This window comes from Sebastes umbrosus, chromosome 8 (assembly GCF_015220745.1).
Source record: "Sebastes umbrosus isolate fSebUmb1 chromosome 8, fSebUmb1.pri, whole genome shotgun sequence".
NCBI classification, from domain to species: domain Eukaryota; kingdom Metazoa; phylum Chordata; class Actinopteri; order Perciformes; family Sebastidae; genus Sebastes; species Sebastes umbrosus.
This window is the reverse complement of record NC_051276.1, coordinates 21,900,941-21,923,520: the sequence shown is the minus strand read 5'-3', so window position 1 is coordinate 21,923,520 and position 22,580 is coordinate 21,900,941. Positions and strand designations below refer to the sequence as shown.

General features: G+C 40.7%; 2 protein-coding genes across 3 annotated transcripts in view; both read left to right on the top strand.

Moving 5' to 3' along the window:
- The first annotated feature begins 3,709 nt into the window (after positions 1–3,709).
- snrnp200 (small nuclear ribonucleoprotein 200 (U5)) overlaps positions 3,710–22,580 on the top strand; it is a 29,483-nt gene continuing 10,612 nt past the window's right edge. The window contains exons 1-5 of one of the 2 annotated variants that reach the window (XM_037778530.1): positions 3,710–3,713; positions 20,237–20,378; positions 21,896–22,067; positions 22,182–22,374; positions 22,493–22,548. In XM_037778530.1, the coding sequence (XP_037634458.1) occupies positions 20,308–20,378; positions 21,896–22,067; positions 22,182–22,374; positions 22,493–22,548 (492 nt within the window). In that variant the 5' untranslated portion in view covers positions 3,710–3,713; positions 20,237–20,307. Of the gene's footprint in view, positions 3,714–19,743; positions 20,052–20,214; positions 20,379–21,895; positions 22,068–22,181; positions 22,375–22,492; positions 22,549–22,580 lie in introns of those variants that run through there. The other variant, XM_037778529.1, reaches the window with a different exon arrangement.
- zfand5a (zinc finger, AN1-type domain 5a) lies at positions 7,194–14,970 on the top strand. Its single transcript, XM_037778536.1, has 6 exons — positions 7,194–7,429; positions 10,901–11,068; positions 11,758–11,860; positions 11,974–12,059; positions 12,619–12,747; positions 12,926–14,970. The coding sequence occupies exons 2-6, from the start codon at positions 10,903–10,905 to the stop codon at positions 13,072–13,074; spliced, it is 633 nt and encodes a 210-aa protein (XP_037634464.1). The 5' UTR covers positions 7,194–7,429; positions 10,901–10,902; the 3' UTR covers positions 13,075–14,970.

Below are 22,580 nucleotides of genomic sequence, written 5' to 3'. Positions count from 1 at the left end.
ACACACACGCACAGACTGAAACACAACAAAAAAAAGCATAGCTGCCGAATTGTATGCATCTGTTGTCATGGCAACGTTGTCACTTTCAGTTCCTCACGTGTGCCCGTCATGGTCGTGGCGAATGGCCCACCCCCCCATTCAATACTAGACACCAGCACCATTACACCTAACCACCCACACACACTCAATACTAGTACCAAAACCTACAAACACACACACACACACACATATTTAGAAGCCAAGCTATGACATCGAGGGGGATGGGTAATGATACTCGACACCTCCCACTCTCTCCTCAGCTGCCCCCTCCCTTCACTGAAACCCATGAACCTTCACATACTAAACAGACATACATACTTCACATATATACACATGCTCCTTCTTTTCTGCTTCTCCGTAAAGGGCTGCGTTAACACAACAGTCACACACAAAGACCTCAGTGTAAAACACAGACCAGGTTTCCCCCCCTTGCCTTCACTCCTCCCTCCCTCCCTGTGACTTCTTTACTCACATATGAAAAGCTTATGTCTGTACAACAAGGGAACCGTAGTACTACTACTACTGTGTAATGACACATTGACACGATTTGCAAAAAACAAATGCCACATGATGAACTTTCACAAGCACTATTCACATTTGTCTAACCGTTCTGCGAGGAGGACTTTAAAGTGGCAATCTCAAAGATTTTCATTTAAATAAATGTCTGTTAAACGCCAAATGAGGCAACACAATGGTGACTGAGCCTAAGGCCCACTGATGAACGTATTGCAATATTTATATATTTGCAGTATTATGAAATGGGTGTCTGTGGTGACATCACCGGGGAAATTTACAGTTTTTCTCAATTGAATACACACAAAAAATGTAACTATGCACACAATTCAGAAAAATTGAATCTCATGTACATAGAAATAGAATTTATTAGAATTTTCTATTTTATTTCTATGCTCATGTATCAACAAAAGACTTCAGTTGCGTCTGAAATTCCCAACTAACATGCTATTTTGTACACTAAAACAGTATGTGAGCTATTTTAGTATGTCCGAAACCTTAGTATGAAACCAGTAGTACGTGAATTGCATACTATTTCAGTATAATATTAAAGTAGGCAACGCTGGACACTACGGCAGCATAAATAATATAATGCAATGCGGTAGTGACAACAATGTTCATAACAGACGTTGACGGACAGCTCTGTTACGTCAATGACGCTTCAATTTAAGTCTAAGTATAAGATTTCACTTTGCTAGGTGTTAGGGCTGTGTACTGGCAAGCATCTGGCGATACGATACATATCATGATACAGATGTAACGATTCAATATATTGCGATACTCTAAGCAAGGTGATATATTTCAGGTTTTTCTTTAATTTAACTTTAGGAAAACTGTCATAGTATGAAGAACACACCAGAAATAAACCATTTTAGAATAGACAAAAACAACACATTTATGCATGCACAAAAACTGCATGGTTTTTGCCCTAAACTGCATGTGATTATCATAAAGTGGTCATGTCTGTAAAGAGGAGACTCGTGGGTACCCATAGAACCCATTTTCATTCACATATCGTAAGGTCAGAGGTCAAGGGACCCCTTTGAAAATGGCCATGCCAGTTTTTCTCGCCAAAGTTTAGCGTAAATGTGGAGCGTTATTAAGCCTCCTTCTCGACAAACTAGTATGACGTGGTTGTTACCAATGGATTCCTTAATTTTTCTAGTTTCACATGATTTTTTTTAAGAGGTTTATCAAAAATTTATAGCGATTTGGAGGATCAATACAGTATCGCACAACATAATATCATCAGCCAGGACTGAAATCTTAAGGATTGCGATTGCCACTTTAAATCCAAACCACGGCTGCCTTTCAGTGGTTGTCAATATTCCACCCCATTGCCACTATTTGATTACATCTTTAGATTACACCGTCACTTTAATCAGCAAATAACGCTCCTGGCTTTTGAGGACACTCCCCTGATACTTTGATTGTCAGTTGTATGCAAATGAACTCACTGTTGTCAAAGCGGGTGTGGAAAGCAGAAGACAACATTAACATCATGTGCTTTTGAATTAATTACCGAATTTTACAAGTGTGAATGAGTTACTGGCCATCCTGCAGTTAGAGTGACTCAGATTGTCACCAGCCGGCTTTTAGTAATCAGAGATTGACAATCTGATTGAAGATGATCAGGGCTTGTTGATCAATGTTCAGGTTTCTCAACTCTTAGTGTTTGTGAGAAGAGACAAAAAAAACGCTTTGTCTTTTTCAATTGTCTTATTTATGAGGGAATCAGGTCACATTTACACGTCTTTCTTTCTTTGTGTTGAATATTTTCCCCTGAAAATACACAAATATATGAATAAACACAGTATGCTAGGGATAGTAGAAGACAAGTTAGTTAGACATTATTTAAAGGACACAGATTGCATATTTGCGCCATAAAAATTATATCTATGTGTTTGATTTATTTCCTGTGGAAGACACAATCTTACATTTATAGATAATTAGGTAAATAAGTTTCAGTTATCCCTCTTTTTTTTTGACAAATTGGTTAAAGAAAATGTCATTAAAAATAGTTTCAGGCTACATAAATAAAGACGTTTGATGAAGCCAATGTTATCTGTGTAAATAAACATATGTGTGTATTAAAAAAGTTAGGGGAAGATCAGCAGCAGCTACTACTTTTACTTTCACTTGGCTACACCTCTTTCCAGTTTCCTCATGAATTCCGGTTTGAACTGGAGCAAACAGACTTTACTACAGCCAATGGCTTCCAGACTGTACTAGTCGACTAAGTTTCCACGAATCCACTTACGGATAGATGACAGCACATTCCCTCAAACTCACACAAACACACAGACACGCACAAACACCACAAGGCCCTACCCCTACCCTGTGTGTGTTGTGCTCAGCGTGGCCTTTAGTGCCTGAGGATGTGGGTGACGTTATACTGACAAGGTGGGGGGGGGGAATACTTTGTTGGGACTTGTTAGACCTGCAGGGCAAACTATACAGCACATATGACACGCTGCAAGTGAGTGGAAGGAACGTGTTTCACAAAAACATGACCAGTAGATGATATGATCTGGAGGCTGTTGATGTTAAAAACAGCAGGCTATAGTCAAATTTGATAGAACAAAAGAACACACCGTTTGGTGTTTATATTATCACTAGAAATATGTTTACCACCAGGACTGTAGCCAAGATCTTAGAAATACTGAGACCAAGAGTCCAAAGTGTAATCCCACCCACACGGGACATTTTTGCCAAGCCACCAAAAACACAGAAACTATTTTCTTTTTCAAGAATTTTAACTGTTAATACAGATCCTGCTAAATGTATCTCCGTACACAATTATCTAGATACTATATCAAATCGTTCCCCACAACACTTTATTTTAGCACAACTAAAATACTCAAGAATTTGGACTCAGTAACTGTAGCTGTAAACGCCGTCTCAGATTGTTGAAAACCCCCCAAAGTCCCTGAAACAATACTGACGTCTTGACATCAGGGTCATCAGTGGTGACTTAGTGGCTACAACGCTGTTTACCAACTGCCAACTAACATGAATTTCACAACCATTTCCTAACAGTACATCCTGAAACTATACTGACTGCTTGGTGCTGTTCTACTCTTATCTGTTGTAGCCTCCCACAAGACATGTTTACACTCTCACCGTCAACACAGTGTCACCGTGTGTGTATGTGTGCTCTTGTAAATCTATCTTTATGAGGACCAATACAAACCTTCAGGTTGAGGACATTTTTCCAAAGTGAAGACATTGTTGGCGTGTACTCACTTGAGTCAGATCTTCAAAGAGTTGTTTGACAGTTAAGATTATATTTTAGGGAAAAGGTGAGAATAATGAGTGGGTTCAGTTCAGTGTAAGGCTTGGGGATGGGCTGGTTGGGTAGTTGTGATCGTAAAGATTAAGATAAGGGAGTGGGGGCTAAGCAGTAATTTATGTAAATGAGGGTCCTCACTAGGGGTGAGTGAATACCCTTAAGTATCGATACTACAGATTCAAGTCAACATCATTTGATCTGTCTTTCAGTAGATTATGTTTTGGGCACATGAAAACTCATAAATCCACCCATTAAACATATTTGAGATTACCTGATTAAATACAGGTTACATTTATATTTATCATTTAAAAAAATGTCTTGTGTTTTAACATGCATCTACAGAGTATAGCAAAATAGTAAAAATAAATGCCTTAAGTTTGGCAAATCACTGATGACAATCTATTCAGAACTGGCCTATATGTATATATATATGCCTACATATGATAGCACATTAATCAGTGGTGGAATGTAATTAAGTACATTTACTCAAGTACTGTACTTAAGGACAATTTTGACATACTTGTAATTTAATGTACTTGAGTATTTCCATTTTCTGCTACTTTAGACTTCTACTCCACTACATTTCAGAAGGAAGTATTTTACTTGTTTACTCCACTACATATTTATCTATCTATCTATATATATATATCTATATATATATATATATATAAACTGATGATTGTATACAGTACTTCACTTCAAATCTACCCAGTAGTATACAAAGTATAAACAATTGTCTCCAAGATGAGGATCAACAACATTAAAATGCTCTTACACGTATGTTTTAGTGATAAAAACAAAAATATATATATCAAAAAAATAATTTGTAAGGAACAAGGTACAGAAAGCCTGTCATTGTTGTGGAATAAACCCCGGGTCTTGCTTCACCTTGAAGAGGTTTATTTCACAACAATGAACCGCTAGCTGCACATTATCCCGCTTATGACACGGCTACTTACTAAAGAAATCAATAATTTGACACAAAAACGGTCTCCCAGAGTCCGACATCAGAGTCCGACACCAGAACTATATATATATATATATATATATACTGTATGAAATTTATTACACAGCTTTGTTGTATACTTCATTCTGATTGGTCACTCACTGCTCTGTTGCTATGTATAACAGACTGTTGCTATGGGCGCAGTTCAGATGTCAGACTCTGGCGGACCATTTTTGTGTCAAATTATTGATTTCTTAAGTAAGTAGCCGTGTAATAAGCGGGATAATGTACAGCAAGCGGGTCATTGTTGTAAAATAAACCTCTTCAGGGTGAAGCCAGGCCCGGGGGTATTTCACAACATTATCCCTTATATAACACTTAAAGGAGCCATTCTGCATGGCAAGCACTTTTACTTTTGATACTTTAAGCATTTTGCTGATAATACTTCTGTACTTTTACTTAAGTAACATTTTGAATTTGGGACTTTTACTTGTAACGGAGTATTTTCAGACTGTGGTATTTGTACTTCTACTTAAGTAAAGTATCTGAGTACTTCCTCCACCTCTGACATTTACCAATTTTAATTAATTGGTATCGTATCAATACTTGTGTGATCCTGGCCCGGGTGTAATACTTGGTATCAGTTTGAAATTTCCTGGTATCACCCACTGCTTTGCTCTTGTCTGTTGATACCTCCCAGAAAACATGTTTACACTCTCAGTGTCAACAAAACAAGTGTGTGTATGCAGGAGGGAGGGTGGGCAGCCTAGTGTCACCCTCTCTTATAACAAACAGGCTCGTATATCTTCCTGGTTATAAAACTACACTTGTTTGTTCCTCTGACATAAATAATCAGCAGGAGGGGCGAGGCTGTTTTAAAGGTCCCATATCGTGCTCATTTTCAGGTTCATACGTGTATTTTGTGTTTCTACTAGAACATGTTTACATGCTGTAATGTTCAAAAAACACATTATTTTTCTCATACCGTCTGCCTGAATATACCTGTATTTACCCTCTGTCTGAAACGCTCCGTTTTAGTGCATTTCAATGGAATTACAATGGAATTGCAATGGAGTTGCGTTGCAAGGCAACAGTTTGGGTCCATGTTTACTTCCTGTCAGCTGATGTCATTCACATACACTGCAAGAGGAAATAGTCTGGGACACATTTAAAAATGTTTACGTTTAAAACCGTGTAATGGTCTATATATATTGTATATTTGTGACATCACAAATGGACAGCAATCTTAACGGCTTGTTTCAAACGCGCAATTTCTAAGTACGGGCTGTGTGTGTTTCTCCGTATATTGAGCGTTTTGATACTTTAAAGGGACTGTTTGTAATTTCTTTCACGTATAAATCACTCGAGTCAATGTCCCATGCACGCTCGCATATGTCTCTGCTGTACTCTGCTCCTCTGCCTGCTTGCCTTCACTCAGCTCGCTCCACCTCACGTGCATGCATGCACACTACACACTGCAGAAGAGTTAGTTTAGCTCTGAGAATATCTAGTAAATGTACAGTGGACGTTTGTGCAGAAATAAATGCTGCAGCTCCTCCAGACCAACAGAGGTTTTCCGTGTCTTGTGAAGTGACGGGGCTCCGCAGCGAGAAACGTTATCGTCTCCGACCGGGTGCCGGTGTCTCCCCTGTTTCCTCCAGCCGCGGTCGGGAGGCTGAAGCAGGAAAAGCCAACACTAGGATCAGCATTGATTCATGGAGAGACCTTTGTCTGGTCAGCTAACATTACTGCCAAGCAGGTGAAATATAGAGTGATATTGTGGTTTTAGCTGACGTGTGTCGCCTCACTGTTTTGAGCGATGCTCGTTCATGTCTATGTAGAGCGAGCACAAGCGCGAGCCTGACGCTGACTTTCGTTGACTTAACGGCCACAGGTGTCGCTGTTAACAAGCATTTCTGAATCTTACAAACAATCACTTTAATGAATTGTATATATGTATATATATATGTTATTGTATTTATTTTGTTCTTTTTTTTAATTTTAATTTATTATTGAATTAACGCTTTGGCAATATTGTTCACCTGACAAGTCATGCCAATAAAGCAAATTGAATTGAAAAATATAGAATATTGGACAAAGAGGAATTCATATCTTAATAATCATACTTTTTTTTTTTATTCTGTCATGTCAGCAGCACCATTGTTCATTTAAATGCCTTATGTGTGATTACTCAATAAAGCAGATTCGTGGCCTTGTAGGAGGAGGATGACGAATAGATGTGTAATAACGCAACACTAGCTGTGCGCATGCGCAGAACCGACTACAGACAGAAGAACTGTACACAGCGCTCCACCGGGGGCTCCGCGGTCAGCCAATAGCGACACGTGGTTTTACCCGTGACATCATCCAGCAGCCACTCCTCTTTACTAAAGAAGGAAACAAACATCCATCCAGAAGGAACGGGAGACGGAGAGAGAGAGATAGAAGAGAGAGAGGCAGGAGGCCGAGAGGAAGGGAGAATTAAACCCACCTAAACCTGTCTGACACGAAGGACAACCAACACATCAACAAGCGAAAGCAAGAAGACTTAAAGGACATTACAGGGGAAACTGTTTCTTCTTCTCTTCAGGACCACTTTTTCCTGTCGTCTCGCAAGAGAGAAACTTCATTTTTAGCAGGTGATGATCTTGGATTATTATTGGGTGTTTTTCCTCTTTAAAAAAAAGGATGATTTTAAAGTGTTGTCGAGGTAAACAAGGAAAAAGAGGGGTGTTTAACTAACTAGCAGCTGGTCGGTCACTGCGACCTTTAAAAGGCTGGATTGAAAGGTCAGAGAGGTTGTATGTGTGATGGTATTGTGTGGTAAACAAGCTGTTTTTTTCGGTGTTTTGGTGTCGTTGAAGTTATCATCATCTCCTCCTTGACTGGAAATAACACAAGCCCTGAAAACGTGACTCCAGTCTGCTTTAAGGGGAAAACAAGAACAAGGGAGGGATAGCTTGTGCTGCTTTGCTTTTGCTGTCTCTGTTTTTCTATTTCACTCCAGAGAGCTGGGGGGATGGGGGATCCAAAGCCAGCTAATTCCTCTCTAGAAATAGAAAATGCATAAGCCGAATGAGGCAAGTAGAGCGAAAGAGAGATGCTGTGAAATTACTACACATTATAGTTAAATATTAAATGATCTGCCAGTACATCTTTGTGTGTGTTTGAAGAAGAAGGAGGTAAAATGAGGTTTGCTCGGCGTTTAAGAGCTATGTAGCACCACCAAGTCCTTTCTAAGTACTTAAGTGTGATTATATAGTCGAGGTTGATCACAATGCTTCTTTGGAAATAGGTAGAAAAAAATGTCTATTTAGTAGAAAATACTGAGAGAAAAAAAGGGAGCTACAAAAACAGGAAGCAAAGAGAGAGAGATTGCAGACAAAGGAAGAAAGAAGAAACAAAGGAGAGCAGAGACCACACTGTCTAGACTGTGGGTTATTTCAGAAAACATCAGTGCTGTTTGTCTTCCTAATCAATCTCTGATGGTTATTTTACAGCATTGTGTCCCCTTTTTAGAGAGAATGATTTAGTGTGTGTGTGACAAAACAACAGAGAGGGCTTTTTCCTGTTCTGTCCTTCAGTGTGACTCAGTAGTTTTCAGCACAGCAGGGCCTGAAATATGAGCTAAGCCTCTGTCTAGATACAGGAGCACTGTCTTCCAACCTTTTGTTTGAGAGATTCTCACAGCTAATGTTGTTTTAAACTGGATTCAATTGTTGATTGCCTTAGAGACCAATCAGCACAATTTCGATCCAGAGCATTTTTTTTCACATTTTATTGCTCAGTGAGTGGATTTTTTTTGTGAAAGGAAGTTGGTGGTGGCTGGTAAATCTGCCCTGTGCTGGAAACCCCCTGACTTGCCCCATCGGATGTTCAGTTTTTCACAATACATTGTTAGTGACATAGCTTACTGCCAATTTGAAGAAGCAAGACATAGGTATTTTAATTCGCCTATGGGGTTGTAATAAAGCTATTGATTAATCAAGGTGTATTTGAGTAGCTCCATTTGTTGATGGACACCAACATTAACAACAATCAGTTATATTTCATGTGTGCTTTTCTCCCTAAAAAACACTAATTTGATCATCAAACATGTAAAAACTTCTCAAATATTCAGTGTATTCGTGCCAGATTGGAAGCTGGCTGGATTTAAATGTGGGTAACCTGAGTGATTTTACCTCCTTCCTCTTCCCTGTGTGTGTGAGGTCTTGGTAAAGGTTAACATGCCTCCTGTTTGTCTGACAGCTGGGCCCGAACGTGACAGCTGAGCCACACTGTCCATTGTTCCTTTGTGTCAGAAAGTCAACAGTCACGGTTAATCTGTTAAGCAGCTATAGTCCTTGTCGTGTTCTCGGTTGTATCTTTCATGTTGTTTTTCTTGTCAGATGTGATGTAGTCTCTCCCTTTTTGAGGAGCTGTTTTTACTCAAAGACCTTATCCAAGAACAGAGAGATATCAGCCCAAATCATACAGTCCAAATGTAGCTGTCAACATAATAAACTGGTGTTGGGTTTAAAGAGAACGATACTGATGATCACGTGCAAAGAAAATTCCTTTCGAGCGACACGTTAGTCACAGACCTCTAGATCAGTCCTGTCTGGTATTTGTCAGCAGTCAGCAGTTGAACACGTGACGCAAAGGGAGAGAAGGTCTTTGTGGGCTTTTCCAAGGAAACCCTTTGTTGACACGGCAGTGATAGCATGCAGGGGGAGATAAAGAGAGGAGGAGGAAGAGGAGGAGGAGGGGTTGTGAGGGGAAGCTCAAGATTTAATGGCACTTGTTATTAGTCTGTTGGTGAGGCCAGGACACCTCGAGTGAACTGACAGGATGCTCTGAAACAACTGCCAGCGTCTGCTGGAACATTAAGCTCGCCTAGTGTCCTGTTTGTGTCCGTGAGCAGAATACAGACGAGCTTCACACCAACGCATGCGAGCAGCTGCCATGTTACAGCACGACAGGGCCAAAGGTTGTTTGAAATATGGTTCTGTTGTACGCTGGTAGCTGTTTTCCTTCTCTGGGGTGGTTCTGTATCAGTTGATCAGACTATTTGTAAAGCAGTCAGAGCACGACTGGCCGACAGGATACCTCTCTTTACCCAGCTAATCTAGGCCTTCCTGTCTGTCTGTTTGCTCATTCATCATGGTGTTTTTGATCTGTTAGACTCAAAGGCAGCGCCTCCCATTACACAACTTCCTGCTGTATTGCGTTGCAGCCGAGCAGGCAACGTCATAGGGCTACACATTTTGCCAAGTTACGCACATACACGCTTGTTTATGGGCGTGTGTGTGGGTAGAAATGATTCGGAAGGTTTTGAAATGCCCTGTGGGGCAAGAATCACACGGGGGAAGGGAGGGACTTTTTCTGAAACCTGCTGACCTACTTTGTTCCTGTTCATTCATTATCTTGTGTCTTTTGGTAAGAACAGAACAGTGACCGAGATAGTGAGTCAGCGCTTTGTTTCGTGTCAATACGGAGGAAGTGAATGGACTGATGAGGCAGTGTTAGTAATTGTGAAGTCATTTTTGGTCATGTAATTATCATGACACACAGTGATTACACATATAACACTATAACGTTTAGTTATGATGCCAGCTATGTGACTACGATGAGCTATTGGAAAAGGGGGGACAGTTGATGAGAAAGACAAAGTTAGGAAGAGCCAACTGTTCTCAGAACTGTGAAAAGGGGTTCATGGGGGAGGGGATGGTGGGAGGAAAAGGGGGACACAACAGCGAACAAAGCGTTGGGACAGAACGGAGTCCAGTTTCTGCCAAGGTGCTGAGCAGAAACACAGCGAGTGTTGTTTGTTCTCTGGACTTCCTGTGGAGAAGCGTTCATTACTGTATTCAGGCTAAAGGGCAAGCCCAAAGAGACAGGCATGTTGTTCGACAATTTTCATAATATGACTCATGTTATCTGTGAGCGCTGTTAAGTTTCTTCTTTGGAACCAGATTGGCAGCGTCTTTACGGGGAAATATGTCCCGTGATGGAATAAAAACAGAAGCTTTTAGTCGTGTTTCACTTTGAGGTGTAGAAAGAAAATGCTCTCTCTCTCTCTGTGTGTGCCTGTCAGTCTAATCCTCACTCTGTTTCTCTCATTCTGTTAGCAATGGCCCAAGAGACGAACCAGAGCCAGGTGCCCATGCTTTGTGCCACGGGCTGCGGTTTCTATGGCAACCCAAGAACCAATGGTATGTGCTCCGTATGCTATAAGGATCACCTGACGCGGCAGCAGAGCAGCGACCGCATGAGCCCCCTCAGCCCTATGGGTATGGGTAAGTAAAAAAAAAAAATACAAAAAAAGAGATAAAGAATTCTGTCCGAGTCTCATATAAAAAAACGATTGCAATCCAAATTTCAGAAGCCCTGAGTTTGTGTTGTAAACACAATACATGTACCATACACTACATATTTATAACTAGAGATAAGGAGAGGCTCGAGGAAGTGTAGACATTGTTTTGAAATACTACCAGTTCCAGGCCAGTCGGCGTATTTTCCCAGCTCTCCTCCCCCTGCCCTCCCTCTCTGTTTTTCCACTCTGTGTAATGAAAGACAGCTGTTTTCTTTATTACAGTGTTCAAGGTTAGGTGGGTGTTCACTACTTTAGACATTTCTAAGGTCAAATATTGAAGTTTCTCTCACAGTGCGCCACTTGCAACCTGTTGTGACTTATTTTTCAAACAAGATAAACACATTACAAAGGGAAAGATTATCTTGAATACAGCTTTGAGATGGGAAATTGGCCCGATACTTCTACATTACCAAGAAAAGATTTTGAATTATTAATCTGGGGTAGATGAGATGAGTTTGTTATATTTTAATTTCTACATCAATACAGTGCAGTACTTTCTTGGTATACAAGTGTTTTCCTAATATTTTACTTAATTTGTACTTTTGTATTGATTTCAAATGTCATTGTTTTTTATACTTTGTCTAATTTCTCAATCAATCTGTTCTTGTCCAGGCTCAGCTGGTAGTCCTACCTCAGAGGCCTCAGCCATCCTGAGACTAGAAGCCAGTTTAGCAAAGGTTGATGCCTCGCCTGCCTCTTCACCAGACATGTCTAGGTCAGTATTGGCTGCGTTTGATTGTTCAAGGTAGTAAGTAATTGTTGAATGTGAGAACTGCTTATTCCTTTTCTCCCGTTGATCCCTGTTTCTCCCTTTATTTAATCCTCCAGAACTATTCAAGGATCTCTCCCTGTTACTCAACAAATGACAGAGATGAGCATCTCGAGAGAAGACAAGCCTGAACCCTTAGAGCCTGGTAAAAACCGCAGATACACACACACACACACTTGTAGCTGACATAAACAAGCAAGACATTTGACACACAGGCAAGAGAACAGACACACGCAGGTGACTGCTCACACACAGACTTCTTAAGGCAAACACGGCCTTGCAGGACCCACTGCAGCCACAGTTTATTTTTGATGCTTCGCTGCATACCTTAAACCCAACTGTTGGTTTTACTTACAGCCTCCAAGAAAAAGAGGAGACCTAAAAATAACCCTGTTTAAAAATACCTCTACGCCAGAGGGCATTCTCAGATTGGATGCTGCCTGCCAGAGGCTCTCTCAGACTAGTGCGCTGTTTTTTCTGCCAAGAACAAGAGGGGGCAATTTAGAGATAAGGAACATACTAATTACTGTCTGCTCGGGACAAAAGTACACAATTTCACTTGCCCACGTGTTTGCATGTCTTGTAGAACTATGAACAAAACTCATTAATCTGCTGTTCTTGCAAATGAAAGATATCAGATACTGGCAAATTCAATCTAGCATGACTAATAAGTGTTTTTTCACTATTGTTTTTCTTTTATGTAGTTGTAAACCAGCCTGCTGCTTCTAGCCCTTCTCCTGTAGCTTCTTCCAGCAGTGAAGAAGGCAAGGGTGAGACCCCAAAACCCAAGAAGAATAGGTGCTTCTTGTGCCGTAAAAGGGTGGGCCTTACAGGTGAGAAAGGGGGACATGAAGGGGTGTCTGGTGCAACACATTCCTGTCAGTGGTTCAGGTTGTGATGATTGTTTTACTGGTTATAGATGGAAAGACAGGGTTTTCTCTTACCATCTCTCAAGTGTAGTCGTTCACCTCTCCCGTTCTAACTTTGACCCCTGACCTTTTTTGCTTCCAGGGTTCGACTGTCGCTGTGGCAATCTGTTCTGCGGCATCCACCGATACTCAGACAAGCACAACTGTCCCTACGATTACAAAGCCGAGGCTGCCGCCAAGATCCGCAAAGAGAACCCCGTGGTGGTAGCTGACAAGATCCAGAGAATATAGATTTTACAAAGCAAAAACAACAACAGCAGCAGCGGCGGCAACGGCGACAACACCTTTGACAAAGACTTGAGAATGAGTGTGAACCTTTTGAAATGAGCACTGGCATGAGTGGCTACGTGAGGATCGAAAGGACCTTGATTTACAAAAATTACAACCTCAAGAAAATGACGGAGGGAAAAAAAAGAAGAAAAAATGAAAAGATCTGAGGGAGATGCATGAATGATCACTTTTCTCCTTTTTTGATTAATTCATTAGTTTGTTTTATCCTATTTTCTGTGGTGTGTGACTTTGCCGCTGTTAAGTCCTCTTTTTTTTTTCTAAGAATATGTATTGTCTTATTAAGAGCAGCCCAAGCTAAGGATATGCTGTGCTCCTCTCACCCAAACCAGGCGCCATTTTGTGCCAAACCGTAGACAGCCATTTTACTTTAAGACCCTGTCACGTGTCAGACACCAGCAGGTCTTTCAAAGCATTCAGACTACACAGTAACAGTCCACACGAGTTGTGTCCCTCAACCTTTTGAACTTCTTTGTTCTGTGCTCCGTTGGTACTGGAGTCAGTCGACGTTTGGAGAACCGTACAACTGTCCCCCACCACGCACAAGGGGCTTTGTTACTTTGTCTCTGTCTTTCCTAGCTTTACCTACCTCACAGCTGCTGTGTTAAGCTTTGTTGTCTTCCCTTTTACGTTGTTGTCATCAGCTTCGACCCCCAGCAGAACAATGGATCATCTTGATAGTCGGCCTCAGTGACCCTCTGATCAGCATGTCTGTGTTGACTTCGATCGGTTTGATTGTGATGAGGCTGTTTTCCATTATGGCTGGAGGTATCATGCTAGACAGGGACAAAAAAAAAAATACTCCACGTTTCACTGAATCTAAACATTTTCAATGGACATAATGGGTAAAAGGGGTTCCCCAACTGGTCTGAGCTCATATTGTAATCACAGACGCCTGGTGCAGGGCTGTGTGTACCGATGTGTGGCCTGAGAGGAAGGACGGCACCCTTCCCTGCTGGGCCTGATTGGTGAATTTAAGCAACAATATTGTCGGGGCATGAATGAATGGGATAAATGCATGAGTTACTCTTCATCTGCGTTAGTGTTTCAGAAATATTTGGCATCACTCAACATAGGGTTTCAGACATTTTATTTGCTGAGAGACAATTATCTGTTATGTTTTATTAGCTTTTTTTTTCTCTTCCATTGATATTGTACTGATGTTAGCGCATGTATCCAGTGCATTTTGTGGAATTAGGGTATGTGAACCATGATTTTTTTTTTTTTTTAATGCGCTAACAGAACGTTCATGTGAGCACAGTGAGTGTGTGGATGTGTGCGTGCGAGCGTGTGTGTGTGTGTGTGTGTCGAACCCTTTTTTGTCTGTGGAGCTACCCGGTTTATCAGCACATGTTTACAGAACTACAGGAGCATGCCAGAGCTAGATTTATGAAAAATAATAGATACCAAGATTAGATGTAACTTCTCATCTAACAGCTATTGGTGTGTGTGTGTCTGCTTTAGAGCACCGTAGAGAAGTGTGTGTGTGTGTGTGTGTGTGTATTTGTGCGCGTGCATGTGCACATTCCCGTGCAAAAAAAGTGTGTTTTCATGGCTGCCTGACACATTGAAACCCACGTATGTTTGTGACTTGTGTTAATCCCCACTTTTTTTTTCTCCCCCTCCCCCCCTGTAAGGATGTTTTTCATTTAAAAGACAACTGTATGTATCCGTTTTGAGTTTTTTTTCCCTTTCTGATTCTTAGTTATATGCAAATTTGTACAAAAAATGAAAAAACAACAACAAACTGTGTTGATATTTATGTATTACATATAATCTTGCTATCCAGCATTACGACAGAATAGTATCATGTAAATAAAACTGTACAGAGAGACATTACTACGCTTCGTTGTGTGTTGACTTTCGCAGCTCACCATTTTCACATTTCTCCAGAGTTGTACTGTGTTTGTCTATTTCAACAGTTTGTTTTCAACAATGTTGCACATTTTATAGCCTTTCTTGTGCAGATAAACCTGTCAGGCCAAAAGGGCAACTTTAAACGTAGTGAAAAGGTTTGTTATACCATAGCATAGTAACTATGACTCAAAGGAAGGCTGTTTTGAGAAGATGAAGTTAGTGATGAATCAGCACTAGATGTATATGAGTCAACATCGTGGAGCTAATTTCAGTCAGGACACGACTAGTGTAGGAGCCACATGTCAGGAGCTCCAGCCTCTAATACCTTACCTAGGCTAACTTTAGCATTCTCACGTTAATACAGAGCGCTGGCGGCACAGACTGTAAACCTCACTCCAGAGACTCTTCCTGGAAGGAAGCAATCCTGTTTCGCTCTATCTGGGTTAACGCTGTACATGCAGGACTCCCATTATGTGTGTCTGTTTCAGTCTGAGACAATCTGTGCATTCTAATACCCATACTACCATACTACACATAGTATGTCAAATGCAGTATGCCAAAAATACCAGGATGTCCTACTGCATCCGGTCACATTTTGCAGTATGCAAGCCAGCATGCTTTTCTGGCTATTCTGACCCACAATCCTCTGCGCAGTGGATATATGAGCAAGAGGGTCAAAGTTCAAGGCACAATGTAATGATGAAGTAGTATGTCCCAATTGTATGTTAAAGAAAAAGTATGCGATATGGAAAGCAGCCCCTGTGTTTTTCTCACACTCCTGTTGGGAGCTCTGGGGCGGAGTGTGTTCACAGATGGCGTCACAGCCACAGCTGCTCAGACAGCTGAGGTGTGCTCATGTGGTGTCCCTGTGACAGAAAGCTACAGAGATCACATTGTCTGGACACAAGTGTAAAGTACAATGGAGGATTTACACACACACATATTGGGTGGGAAAACCTTTGAGTGTTCGAACTAGGGCTGTCAAAGTTAACGCGATAATAGCGCGTTAACGTAATTTTTTTTTAATGCCACTAATTTCTGTAATGCATTAACACAAGTTGCGATTTCTAGGTTGTAGCAGGCTCAGTTTTAAAGCTAGTGAAGGTATTGGTATCATATAAAACTAGAACACCTAAGGAATCCATTGGTAACAACCATGTCATACTAGGAGGCTAAATAACACTCCAAACTTACGCTAAATTTTGGCGAGGAAAAACTGGCATGGCCATTTTCAAAGGGGTCCCTTGACCTCTAACCTCAAGATATGTGAATGAAAGTGGGTTATTTATGCTAAATGCAGCACCTGTGAGGGTTTATGGACGATATTTGTCATTGTTTTGTATTGTTATTTGATTTCCAATAATAAATATATACATACATACTCCCAGAGTATTAAATACTTGACAAATCTCCCTTTAAGGTGCATTTTGAATAGATAAAAAATGTGTGATTAATCACGATTAACTATTGACAATCATGCAATTAATCGCCATTAAATATTTTAATCAATTGACAACCCTAGTTCAAACTCAAGATTTTTATTGAGCTCCAGCCAGTATCAGTGTATTATAACAAAATGAATCACTGACTGCACCATCCTTCTAACTGTTAATCACAAGTCTACATGTCCTTTGAACCAGAGAGGACGGAAGAGTGCACTTCATAACTAATGTGGCGACAGATGAGAGGAGGATCAACACACTCCAAATGTGACCTGAAGCAACTACAGACATCCTGAATCACATTTTTTATGTGTGTGTGTGTGTGTGCAAAAGAGTTGGACACATACACTCTGGTGTCAGTAATCCATCACCCCCCACACGCACACTAACCTATAATTTGTTTCACTGATGTGTGCAGGCAGCCCATTTATCTGTGTCACCCTCTCTCTGTCTGTGTCTGTCGTTGGGTGTGACTGAGGTTAAAAAACTGGCTCAGTAGACGTAAAACGTCAGAGATTCTGAGCGGCCGAAAACTACAGATGTTGTTGCCAGATGTGCAAAAGGAGATGGGAGTTATATGAGGCCACAGACAGTAAATACAAACAAGAACACACTCTCATCTCTCAAGAAAACGGTCTCACCCACATTAACTGCATCTTCCTCCTCTAATTGTTTTTAAGTACGCCTGTCTCTATATTGTTTCTACGTTATATCTTCAGTTCTTACTACATTTCATACTACATCAATAAGAGAAGTGATTCGGGGCCAAGAATATAAACCTTTTTGTCACATGTATAGACAAACACATGAAATACTTGCACATACACTTGTTAGATCACTTCAACATCCATGCATAATGAACATTCACATACAAAGGAGGCATTTGTACATATATGGGGCCGGCTGTTCCTCACAAGGTGGAATGGGTCATCCCTTAATCACAGGGTTGCTGGTTTGATCGCTGGCTCTTCCAGTTCACAAGTCAAAGTATCCTTGAGCAACACACTGAGCTCCAAATCGCTCTCTATGCTGCCATCTGGGTGTGAATGCTGTGAGTGCAGCCCGTTTACACAAGAATACCTGTAGGAGCAACCAGACAAGTTGGATAAGCATCTATATTAGCCAGCAGAGTTCACAAGAATAAAAACATAACAAAATAATAAAACATAATAAAATCTTTTAGTAGAATTTGGAAGGTTGCTAACAAAACGTTGTGTGTTATGTGGGATGGCATTGCATGCAGAAGGAACCTGGACAACTTTATTGGTTTCTTAAATTGATATCTTACCTAAATAGAAAATTAATTTTTCTAAAAGGTTTGTCAATCGATTAAAATATTTAATCGCAATAAATCGCAAGATTGTCCATAGTCGACAGCCCTACTTGCATTTTTTATCTGTTAAAAATGTACCTAAAGGGAGATTTGTCAAGAATTTAATACTCTTATCAACATAGCAGTGGGCAAATATGCTTCTTTATGCAAATGTATGTATATATTTATTACTGGAAATCAATTAACAACCCAAAACAATGACAAATATTGTCCAGAAACCCTCACAGGTACTGCATTTAGCATAAACAATATGCTCAAAAATAACATGGCAAACTGCAGCCCAACAGACAACAACAGCTGTCAGTGTGTCAGTGTGCTGACTTGACTATGACTTGCCCCCAAACTGCATGTGATTATCATAAAGTGGGCATGTCTGTAAAGGGGAGACTCGTGTGTACCAATAGAACCCATTTTCATTCACATATCTGGAGGTCAGAGGTCAAGGGACCCCTTTGAAAATGGCCATGTCAGATTTTCTCCTTCTTTCTTTCTCTAGTTTTATATGATTCCAGTATCTTCACTTTAAAGCTTTAAAACTGAGCCCGCTACAACCTAACAATCATAATTTGCGTTAATGTGTTAATGACATTAGTGGCGTTAAAACAAATTTATGTAAATGCATTATTATCGTGTTAACTTTGACAATCCCTACTTGCTAATTTAAAAAAAATAAAAAAGGGATGTAGCCAAGAATCAAAAAGATTGAGCGAATTTAGAAAAACCTATCAGTAACATTGAATATTAACACGGGATTATTACTTTAATTTCATGTACATAATCATAAATAGGCTATGGAAGGGTGCTAATCGGTAACTAGAAAATGCTTTTCATGCTGAAATGCGTGGGAATGCTGACACCAAGATCACTCAAATCGACCAAGTAGATGAATTTCTATGAGATAAATCATTACCAGCAGGTCAAATTTGGCAGCGATCTTGAAAAATGTCCGCTATCTTGGATTTTCAAGTGACCAATCGTTTATATTTGCTTAGTGACCCCATGGCAATCATCGTGCCAAATTTGGTTCTTGTATCACTATTTGCACAATTTGATTGAAAAAATGGATGTTATCACTCCACTATAAAGACAAAGAGAGACAGAGAGAGAGACAGACAGAGCAGTATGTGGGTGAAATAAACCTTTAAAAGTGCTTGGACAGAAACAGTAATTTGACCGAATGAACCTTTAACCCTCCTATTGTCTTCCCGTCGACCACGCAACTTTTGTCTTCCCTGGTCAAAATTGACCCGGGCTTTTAAAGCATACAGTATAAACTATCACCCAATTCTGTGTTACCTTTTTGGCCAATTTCATTCCTAATTATTAAGTTTACACTTTTTTGAGGGGAAATTAAGGTTAATAAACCTAATTTCTGTGATACCTATTTTTTTTAGTAAAACAAAAACAGATATTATGAATTATTTTGACTATAGTTATTATCAGAGGAACATAATGTTGATGGATTATCACATACTGGTGTATGTAAACTTTTAGTCAGAATACTGTTTTGAAAGCATTCAATTTTTTTTAATAGCAGCACATTACGACACTTGTGGTCTTCCTTTCAATTTTGACTCGGGAAGACCACAGATGCTATAGATTTGAATAAAACACCCACAATTCAACGAAAGTAGTGGTCAATATTTTTGCAAAGACCACAGTAGGCAACCATCCATGACATTTTTGGATCAATTAGATTAAAGAAATTCATATTTATGATATAATGAAGTTTGAAAACGGGTCAAATTTGACCCAAGGACAACAGGAGGGTTAAGAACTATAAGGTTAGACAGAAAGTGGTATTTGGGTGTAATAGTAGTAGCAGAAGAAGCAGTTGAATAAAGATTCAAAGAACAATACAGATTAATCAAAAGATTTAGTATTCTGTAAATACTCTATTGTGGATATAGGCAATTAAAACACTTACAGTATGAAGAGACATAAAGAGATCTAAAGGGGGCGCTGTTTGTTTCTGCTCCATGTTGCGGGTCTGACCTTTGACACCGGAAGCGGAAACCAGCAGCGGCTTGTTGTGCGCTCGTGTTAGCCTGTTAGCATCACCTGCTTTACGTAACGTACTACAGACGCACTTTACTTGAATGAAACTCGGGACCATCTCTGACTATTGCATCGATGTTCCCCGCGTCTACATAAACAGACAGAGTGAAGTGAACTCTGTGGATGTGCTGAGTTCAGGTTTGTTAAAGTGAAGCGGGTAAAAGCTAGAAGAGTAAACCAGCACCATGGCGGATGTTACTGCCCGGAGCCTGCAGTACGAGTACAAAGCGGTGAGTAGAGGAGCACACAGAGAGGAGTCATAGTAATTAATATGATCCTACTTTATCAAGTTGCTAACATCATATGTTTTAAACTCTGTGTTTCGCTTAGCTGCTGCAGACTTGCTGTCCTGACTCCTGACTGACCACGTTGTCTTTGTTGTTGAATTGTTAGAACTCAAACTTGGTGTTACAAGCCGATCGCTCTCTGATCGACCGCACGCGGAGAGATGAGCCCACCGGAGAGGTGCTCACCCTGGTGGGGAAGATGGACAACACCAAGATGGGTGACAAGGCGCAGAGGACCAAACCCCAGAAGCTGGAGGAGAGACGAGACAAGTCAGTTACTGTCAACAACAACAACATTTTGATTGTCTTTTTTTTTATTTGCACATGTATAAAACTGCACAAAAATCCAGTCAATGAAAAAAACAAGAGGCCAGAGGCCACAGGCTTATACAAAGGGCCTCCACCTAACTCCAGAAGAAAAGAAATTGAGAAAGATCTAAACTAACATAATTTAAAAAATACAACAAAAGTTAAACAACAACAAGAAGTACACAAAATGTGCAGAAAAACCCCCTAACCAAACAGTGGGAAACAATCCAATAAAAACAATGAAATACATACAAAAAACAGTACAGAAAATAAAATACATCTAAACATATCAAAAGATAATTAGACATCATGAATTAAATGTGGGTAGGGAATGAGTCCTTACCCCGAGTGAAGGAGTTCAAGTATCTCGGGGTCTTGTTCGACGATGGAACGTGAGATTGGTTGGAGAATCGGAGCAGCAGGGGCGGTATTGCATTCGCTTTACCGCACCGTTGTGACGAAAAGAGAGCTGAGCCGGAAGGCAAAGCTCTCGATCTACCGGTCAATCTTCGTTCCTACTCTCACCTATGGTCATGAGGGTTGGGTCATGACCGAAAGAACGAGGTCGCGAGTGCAAGCGGCCGAAATGGGTTTCCTCAGGAGGGTGGCTGGCGTCTCCCTTAGAGATAGGGTAAGAAGCTCAGTCATCCGGGAGGGACTCGGAGTAGAGTCCTTGCTCCTTTGCGTCGAAAGGAGCCAGTTGAGGTGGTTCGGGCATCTGGTAAGGATGCCTCCTGGGCGCCTCCCTTGGGAGGTGTTCCAGGCACGACCAGCTGGGAGGAGACCACGGGGAAGACCCAGGACTAGGTGGAGAGATTATATCTCTACTCTGGCCTGGGAACGCCTCGGGATCCCCCAGTCAGAGCTGGTTAATGTGGCCCGGGAAAGGGAAGTTTGGGGTGCCCTGCTGGAGCTGTTGCCCCCGCGACCCGATCCCGGATAAGCGGTTGAAGATGGATGGATGGATGGATGAATTAAATGTGATAATTTCCTTTTAAAATGCTCTAAGGATAACGAGCTCTTGATAACGTGTATTTCGGTGTTCCATATTTGTACACCACGATATCTGAGGGAGTACCGGCCATGTTTTGTTTTGTAAAAAGGTAGATGAAGATGATTAACCTGTCTAGTATTATGTGAATTAAATTTAAAGAAGTTACTAAACGATGATTATTGTCAAGTTAAAACAACATACTAATGTGTGTGTGTACATGTTTTATTCTGTTTAGGCATTGCCACAACATATAACATTACTATAGTTTGTGGATTGACAAGTGTCAACACAAGCCTGTTTGATGGCGCTGCAAGGTGTTTCTCTTTTTGTACTGAAATAATCTGTGCTGTGGTTCGAGAAAATATTTGGCCCAAATGTGTAAAGCATTTAATGTAGGATGCTCATTACACACCTCAGTTATGTTGTTCTGGTGTCCACAGAGCGACACTACCCTAATCCTTTTCATTTTGTTCCGTCTATACAGGAGGCGAAAAAGAGACGAGGACAGACACGACACCAACAGAATGAAGGGTTACACCCTTCTGTCTGAAGGCATTGATGAAATGGTGGGCATCGTGTACAAGCCTAAAACCAAAGAAACCAGAGAGACCTATGAAGTGTTGCTCAGCTTCATCCATGCTGCTTTGGGAGATCAGGTCAGAAAAACTCTAAAACACCCGTTTTGTTTAAATGTCAGCTTGTGTTTTTCATCAGCGACCAGCACCTGAAGCCTTTATTGACCTACTTATTATTATTATATCTTCCTGCAGCCGCGTGATATTCTGTGTGGAGCGGCTGATGAAGTATTAGCGGTGCTGAAGAACGATAAAATGAGGGACAAGGAGAGGCGACGTGAAGTAGAGCAGCTTCTTGGGCCTGCTGATGACACCCGCTACCATGTGTTGGTTAATTTGGGCAAGAAGATCTCCGACTACGGAGGGGACAAGGACTTACAGAATATGGGTAATTACACCGGAAATAACTATGCAGTATTTATTATTATAATATAAGATAAGTGTGTCATGTTTCAGTTTTCCATGGAACTATTTTTGTGATTGCGGACTTTATCTTTTGTTTACAGATGACAACATCGATGAGACGTATGGTGTAAATGTCCAGTTTGAATCTGATGAGGAGGTGAGGGCTTTTTGCTTATTCCTTAAGAATCA

Excerpts from the sequence above, each read along its gene's own strand:
- zfand5a (XM_037778536.1), top strand. The coding sequence starts at position 10,903 with ATGGCCCAAGAGACGAACCAGAGCCAGGTGCCCATGCTTTGTGCCACG. Across the intron at positions 11,069-11,757 it reads CCTCAGCCCTATGGGTATGG|GCTCAGCTGGTAGTCCTACC; the intron begins GTAAGTAAAAAA and ends GTTCTTGTCCAG. Across the intron at positions 12,060-12,618 it reads GCCTGAACCCTTAGAGCCTG|TTGTAAACCAGCCTGCTGCT; the intron begins GTAAAAACCGCA and ends TCTTTTATGTAG.